Source organism: Pistacia vera, unplaced genomic scaffold (genome assembly GCF_008641045.1).
Source record: "Pistacia vera cultivar Batoury unplaced genomic scaffold, PisVer_v2 Contig318, whole genome shotgun sequence".
NCBI lineage: Eukaryota > Viridiplantae > Streptophyta > Magnoliopsida > Sapindales > Anacardiaceae > Pistacia > Pistacia vera.
This window is the reverse complement of record NW_022196133.1, coordinates 798,485-806,436: the sequence shown is the minus strand read 5'-3', so window position 1 is coordinate 806,436 and position 7,952 is coordinate 798,485. Positions and strand designations below refer to the sequence as shown.

At 39.1% G+C, this 7,952-nt stretch overlaps 1 protein-coding gene across 1 annotated transcript; it reads right to left on the bottom strand.

Moving 5' to 3' along the window:
• Window positions 1-6,349: 6,349 nt before the first annotated feature.
• LOC116136719 (alpha-mannosidase At3g26720-like) lies at window positions 6,350-7,593 on the bottom strand (the record flags this gene model as incomplete). Its single annotated transcript, XM_031422385.1, has 4 exons — window positions 6,350-6,724; window positions 6,814-6,882; window positions 7,361-7,408; window positions 7,564-7,593. Coding segments are annotated over 4 exons (366 nt in total), but the record flags the coding sequence as incomplete, so codon positions are not given.
• Between the last annotated feature and the right edge of the window lie 359 nt (window positions 7,594-7,952).

The following is a 7,952-nucleotide window of genomic DNA, read 5'->3' as shown; positions in this document are numbered from 1 at the left end:
GACTGAGCCACTATTTATTTAGAGTCAAAATATAATATTTTTATACAATCACGGGATGTGACCACCGATCTTTTATTCCTCATTAATTTTATAGGCTTAAGCATCACGACAAAAGTCTTCAATTCTTTTCTTTATGTACGCTTTGTGGGACTGTTTATTATGAAATATATTCGAGTTTTTTGAAAATTGTCAAAAACTCTATTACATTTTGTTATGTCTCAAAAGTCATGTTTATGTCAGTCTAATAAATATTTTTCTATACTAATTATCAAGCTTATATCTCCTCAAAGATATTTTTACCAACCCTATCTCCTTTCAAGAAATGAATGGATGAGAATCTTTCATGTGTCAAGGCAACTTGCAAAACATTCATTACATTGAGTGTATAAATTGGCACTTCTCTTCTCGAAGAGGGGAGTTGGACATATGAGAGCTAACCATAAATAATAACTCAATTCTCTCTCTGTAAACACTGTATTTCTTCATCTTTGTATGCCTTATGGGCAATATCATAGAAATAGTCAAAGATCAATAAAATAACAGTGGATGCACGAGTCGCTTGTTAAGCATTCGAACCACTATAAAAACCCCTCTTGCCAATCTATTATTTTTGTTTTCTGCAACATATATAATCTCAGCTCCATATTCAAATCTCATAGATCTATCACGTGTGATTCCTAAATCTGCTTAGCGTTTCTCACGTGCGAGTCGTTGGCGTCCAAAATCAAGCACCAACAGTTTGGTGGCCCATGCAAGTCCGATTTTCAAACCTGCGTCCAAGTTCCCTAGTGGCGTGCTTAGATCTCAAACCTGCATTAGAATTCTCTAATCGCATGGCCAGATCACAGATCACACAAGTTAGAGTTCTCCAATCGCGTGGCCAGATCGCACTCGTCAAAGTTCTCCGATTACATGGCCAGATCACAGATCGCACGAGTCAGAATTCTCTGATCGCGTGGCCAGCTCACAGATCGCACGCATCAGAATTCTCCAACCGCGTGGCTAGATCGCAGATTGCACGCATCAGAGTTCTCCGATTGCGCGGCCAGATCGCAGATTGTACGCCTAGGTCGTCCTGATACTCGGCTTCAGATCGCTGATCTTTAGCTTCAAATCGCATGTTCAGATCGCTGATCACACGCTGAGATCGGTGATCTCTTGTGCTCTTAGATAGAGCTCGTTATGATCTCTCAGGTCGAGTTCGTTATGACCTTTCAGGTTGAGCTCGTTGTGCTCAGGTAGAGTTCGTTATGACCTTTTCAGGTCGAGCTCGTTTTGACCTTTCAGGTAGAGCTCGTTATGACCTTTCAGGTCGAGCTCGTTTTGCTCTGAGCTCGTTTTGGTCTCAGATTGAGTTCGTTTAGCTCGTTATGACCTTTCAAGTAGAGCTCGTTATGACCTTTCAGGTCGAGCTCATTTAGCTCTAAGCTCGTTTTGCTCAGATTGAGCTTGTTTTGGTCTCAGATTGAGTTCGTTTTGCTCAGCTTGAGCTCGTTTTGTTTTCAGGTCCAGCTCGTTATTTCAGGTTGAGCTCCTAACATATTTCAGGTCGTGTTCCTAATAGATTTCAGGTCGTGCTCCTAACAGATTTCAGTTCGAGCTCTTCAGTTTGAGACTACAGTCATTCAGATCAAAGACCTTAGTTTCTAAAGCGCGATTACGCACTCCAAAAACTGGGGGGCTTCTGTTATGCCTCAAAAGTCATGCTTATGTCAACTTAATAAATGTCTTTCTGTACTAGCTGCCGAGCCCATATCTCCTCAAAAATATTCTTACCAACCCTATCTCCTTTCAAGAAATGAATGGATGAGAGCCTTCCATGTGTTAAGGCAACTTGCAAAACACTCATTATATTGAGTGTATAAATTGGCACTTCTCTTCCCGAAGAGGGGGGCTGGACATATGAGAGCTAACCATAGATAAGAGCTCAATTCTCTCACTGTAAACACTGTATTTCTTCATCTTTGTATGCCTTATGGGCAATATCATAGAAATAGTCAAAGATCAATAAAATAACAGTGGATATATGAGTCGCTTGTTAAGCATCCGAACCACTATAAAAACCCTTATTGCCAATCTATTATTTATGTTTTCTGCAACATATATAATCTCAGCTCCATATTTAAATCTCATGGATCCATCACGTGTGATTCTTAAGTCCGTTTAGCGCTTCTCACGTGCGAGTCGTTGGTGTCTAAAATCAAACGTCAACATATTTTAAAAAAAAATATATAGATATTTATGTATGGGGTTTTCTTAACATGGGATGAGTTTTAAATTGGATTAAAAGCATATTATTGGAAACCACTATGAATAAGGAAATAATTAGGCATCTTGATTCTAGCCAATCTAACTAGGGTTTACCTTTATAAATGGCTTCTGATCTTTATACAAAGTGGAATCCATTGATTGCGTTACTGCTGGATCCAATATTATTCTCCAATAAACATAAGTCCCATTAGTCTAATTATTAAACGTGAGAATGTTAATAAAATAAACTCTCTTTCAACTTTCAAATATTCTCTCCTTACTATAACATTTCCATCACCTGCTTTTGGCTAACTAATTTTCACTGTTTTAATTGCAGTTGCAGGCACCTCAATATCTCACAAGGAATATGTGGTAGGAGAGCGGGCCATTGGTGTTTTCAAACTTTATACGTAAAAATTAATTTCATGTATTAATTATATTATTAAATTTGTATAATGTATTGTTGATGTAACTTTTGGTGAAGCAATATATACTATAGTGAGAGTGAGGGTGGGGTCACATCACAACNCAATTGTGCAAACAAATTAAACAAAATAATATTTATATGACTGGCCTCAACCTATCTTTTGTTATAAATTAATTTATAAGGGTTTTTTGGTTTATTATTATTATTCTATTTTAAAAATCTAAAAATTTATTGTTTTAATATTCTTAAATCTAAACTTACTTTTTTTTTTTAAATACTATTCTAACGAAACAGACCTAAATTTGGGGATCTATTTTTGTAATTTTATGTCCTAATATTTTTAATCATAATTTAGAATTTAACATAAAAATGGAAATATAAATTTAATCCATACGCAACAGAACTAGAAACTATGATTTATCCCCACCATCATCACCTAACTTCAGAAAGGCCATTCGGCCCTGCTTCCTGCGATCAAAGAAACTCAATCGGAGCGGTAGCAACTGAAACACTTGTCTAGGGTATTCTGCTTGTGGCTTGTTCAAACTCAAAGGAGAAAAAAAATGTGGAAATTAGAACTGAGTCTGTATTTACAAAAACTGATATAAAATTTACTATAACATTGTTAAAATAATTTTAGTAAAAGTGTAATAATATAATATATAATTTTGTTAGGTATTTTGGTAGGTGAGGATGTTTATGGGATACCAAATGTAGAAGGCACTGTAGTGAATCTTCTTGGTCAACTAAATATTTTAGTTGACGCTTGATTTTAGACGCCAACGACTCGCACGTGAGAAGCGCTAAGTGGACTTAGGAATCACACATGATGGATCCATGAGATTTGAATATGGAGCTGAGATTATATATTTTGCAGAAAATATAAATGAAAGATTGGCAAAAGGGGGTTTTTATAGTGATTCGGATGCAACAAGCGACTGCTACATCCACTGTTATTTTATTGATCTCTGACTATTTATATGATTTTGCCCGTAAGGCATACAAAGATGAAGAAATACAGTGTTTTTACAGAGAAAGAAATGAAGCTTCAATCTCAGCCCAGCCTTCTCCTCCCTCTTCGGGAAGAGGAGTCCCTATTTATACACTTCTGACTCAATGTAATGAATGTTTTGCAAGTTGCCTTGACACATGGAAGGATCTCATCCATTCATCTCTTTGAAATGAGATAAAGTTGGTGAGAATATTTTTGGAGATATGGGCTTGGCAGCTGGTACAAAGAGACATTAATTGTGCTGACATAGGCTTGACTTTTGAGGCATAACAGAAGCCCCTCAGTTTTTTAAGTGCGTAATCGCGCTTCAGAAACTAAAGTCTTTGATCTGAATGGCTGCAGTCTCGAACTGAAGAGCTCGAATTAAAATCTGAAATCTGATAGGAGCTTGACCTGAAATCTGTTAGGAAAACGACATGAAATCTGGTAGGAGCTCAACCTGAAACCTGGTAGGAGCTCGACCTGAAATCTGTTAGGAAAACGATCTGAAATCTGTTAGAAGCAAGCAAAACGACCTCAGTCTAAGCAAAACGAGCTCAATCTGGGCTCGACCTAAGCACGACCTGGGGTCGACCTGAGCACGACCTGGGCTCGACCTGAGCACGTAACGAGCACAACCTAGATTCGACCTGAGCACGTAACTAGCACGACTTGGTATCGACCTAAGCACGTAACGAGTACGACGTGGGCACATAACGAGCACAATCTGGGCTCGACTTGAACACATAACGAGCACGACCTGGGCACATAACGAGCACGACTTGGGCTCGACTTGAGCACATAACCAGCACGACTTGAGCACGTAACGAGCACAACCTGGGCTCAACCTGAGCACATAACGAGCACGACCTGAACACATAACAAGCACAACCTGGGCACGACCTGCGCACATAACAAGCACGACCTGGGCACGTAACTAGCACTACCTGGGCACGACCTGAGTACATAACGAGCACGACCTAAGCTCGACCTGAACGAGCACGACCGGGGCACGTAACGAGTACGACCTGGGTCGACTTGGGCACGTAACTAGCACGACCTGGGCTCGACCTGAACACATAACGAGCACGATCTGGGCTCGACCTAGGGACGACCTGAGCACATAATAAGCACAACCTAGGCTCGACTTGGGCACGTAACTAGCACGACCTGGGCTCGACCTGAGCACATAACGAGCACGACCTAGGCTTAACCTGTGCTCGACCTGAACACATAACGAGCTCTACCTAAGAGCACAAGAAATCAGCGATCTCAGCGTGTGATCAGCGATCTGAACACGTGATTTGAAGCTAAAGATCAGCGATCAGAAGCCGAGGATCAGGACGGCATAGGCGTGCGATCTGCGATCTGGCCATGCGATCGGAGAACTCTGATACGTGCGATCTGCGATCTGGCCACGCGATCGGAGAACTCTAATGCGTGCGATCTGCGATCTGGCCACGCGGTTGGAGAATTCTGATGCACGCAATCGAAGAATTCTAACGCGTGCGATCTACGATCTGGCCACGCGATCGAAAAACTCTGACGCGTGCGATCTGGCCACGCGATTGGAGAATTCTAACGTGTGCGATCGGCGATTTGGCCACACGATTGGAGAATTCTGACGCAGGTTTGAGATCTGAGCACGCCATCAAGGAACTTGGATGCAGGTTTGAGAATCGGACCTGCATGGGCCACCAAACTGTTGACGCTTGATTTTGGACGCCAACGACTCGCACGTGAGAAGCGCTAAGTGGACTTAGGAATCACACGTGATGGATCCATGATATTTGAATATGGAGCTGAGATTATATATTTTGCAGAAAATATAAATGAAAGATTGGCAAAAGGGGGTTTTTATAGTGGTTCGGATGCAACAAGCGACTCCTACATCCACTGTTATTTTATTGATCTCTGACTATTTCTATGATTTTGCCCGTAAGGCATACAAAGATGAAGAAATACAGTGTTTTTACAGAGAAAGAAATAAAGCTTCAATCTCAGCCCAACCTTCTTCTCCCTCTTCGGGAAGAGGAGTCCCCATTTATACACTTCTGACTCAATGTAATGGGTGTTTTGCAAGTTGCCTTGACACATGAAAGGCTCTCGTCCATTCATCTCTTTGAAATGAGATAAAGTTGGTGAGAATATCTTTGGAGATATGGGCTTGACAATTGGTACAGAAAGACATTAATTATGTTGATATAAGCTTGACTTTTGAGGCATAACAATTGTGAAGATCAAAGAAAATGATTGATGATTACTCCTCAAAATTCTGAAGGTGTTGGGATAAAATTTAACAGGAAGGTAATAAAAATTCGTCATCTTGAAAAAGAAATGGATGTGGATTGCCTTAAAAGACATGGATGACTTGTCATCCACTTCAAATATAATATTCATCAAGTCTTTTTGCCAGGTGCCCAATACACAACTTGTCGTTTAACTCGTCCTTATTATATCACAAAGGTACGAACTATATGCTGTTCTTCAAAATTTTTATTTTTATTTATTTATCAACTAATATTCAAAAACCCTACAAATCCGACCCAATATATAACATATAACAATTTACAAAAACATTGACAAAAATATCATTTTATTTACAATAAGTGCATCCTATTACAGTATATAATATTGTAATGATAACTGCCAAGCTGTAAAATATAAGCCACATGTTGATCTTTCCTAAACAGGACCGGAATTTATTCCTACGTTTTTATTGATATCAGCCGTAGACTACAATGCATTTCAGCCTAATTACAAAAACACGTACAAAAGGGAAGCTTTCAAGGCATCTCAGTATCTCACTCAGTTTGTCTCTATCATGCACTTCTCTTTCAGGAACCAAACATTTTCAAGTAATCAAAGTCAATTAAGAAAGTTCTGATTTCCATAGGAGCAAGTTCCACCACCAGCTTTGCAGGATCAACAGGTCCTCCTCTCACCACCTTTTTTTCTGCTTCCGCAGAGCCCTGTACTTTCCAGGCTAACTTTCTCTTCTCCATCATGGATCTTTCTTGATTCGCAGACAGGTTCATCTCTGTCACTTTACTTATCTGAAAAGAACATGGGTGTGGATCAAAATTAGGACATGTTTAATCAATGAATAGAGTATTTTTCAAAATGTAGTAGCTACTGCTCTTACCTTCTTGTTTGGAAACAGCTTCTTTAACTCCACACTTGTCATTACAGAGTAGTCTTTGTCCTCTCCAGTCTGCATAAAATCAGACACCCATCAACACAGATGCATAAAAATGTAAAAATATTTCCATTGAAGGTTCATATGTAGGTTTTAAATTTTAATCTTCCCACCAAAGCGGTTATGCCATAGGGTATGATTTGATTAATGAAGAATCGATGCACTGCTCCACTACCAGGATTACTGTTTCTAACAGGGAATGAATTGGAAGTTGAAGTATGTAGCAACATCACAGAACAAAAGGAATCAGAGAAAGAGGGAAACAACGAAAAAAGTTGTCACAAAGCTAAAGAGTAAGGGAGAGCGAAAGAACAAAGAGATTCAGTTTATCACTAAAAAGGTGAAAAAGAGCCTTCAGAAAGAACAAAACTTGATAAGGAATTTCCCACCAGATTTATGCTTCAAAATACTACACACAGTGGTTTAGACACTTTGAGAAAGTATTAGGTCCAATGCTTCTATAACCATTAGTATATAGGAATGGAGTTTAGACCTCATATAGGTGAGCCAACCGAAGGAGAACTTTTCCCTTTTCATGTTCCTGTAACAATCAGAAATGAAAAAAATTCAACTAGACCTCTTAAGAGAAAAAACAAAAATGAAGTGATATGTTATCAGTTGACTGCATCATAATATATTTCCATTGCTTACGGGGAGCAATTTTGACTGCTGTACGCAAGGCATTTATCCATTTACCTGGAGGGTTATTATAGCAACNTGTTGTGTTTACTTCAAGTCTTAGCTCCGATTACCTCTCCCTCTCCAACTCCCCTCGTCTTCGATACTGAGAGTGGAAGAAAATAGAAAAGAGATTTTGTATCGATCCAATCACGACAGAACTCGTTAAAACTGAATACTATACCCTTTTTATATAAAATATATATTTTTTAATATCTATGAAATAATGATCTTCAGATATTAAATAAGCCAACCATAAAATGTAACCAGCCATCAACGCTATAATTCTAGGATTCTACGACTACTGTATCTTATTCTCGATAATAAAAGACTTTCACCGCAACTCAACCGTAATTTCTTCCTCAGTCAGTAACAAGCTGTTCACTCTATCTTGAAATAAAAAAGAC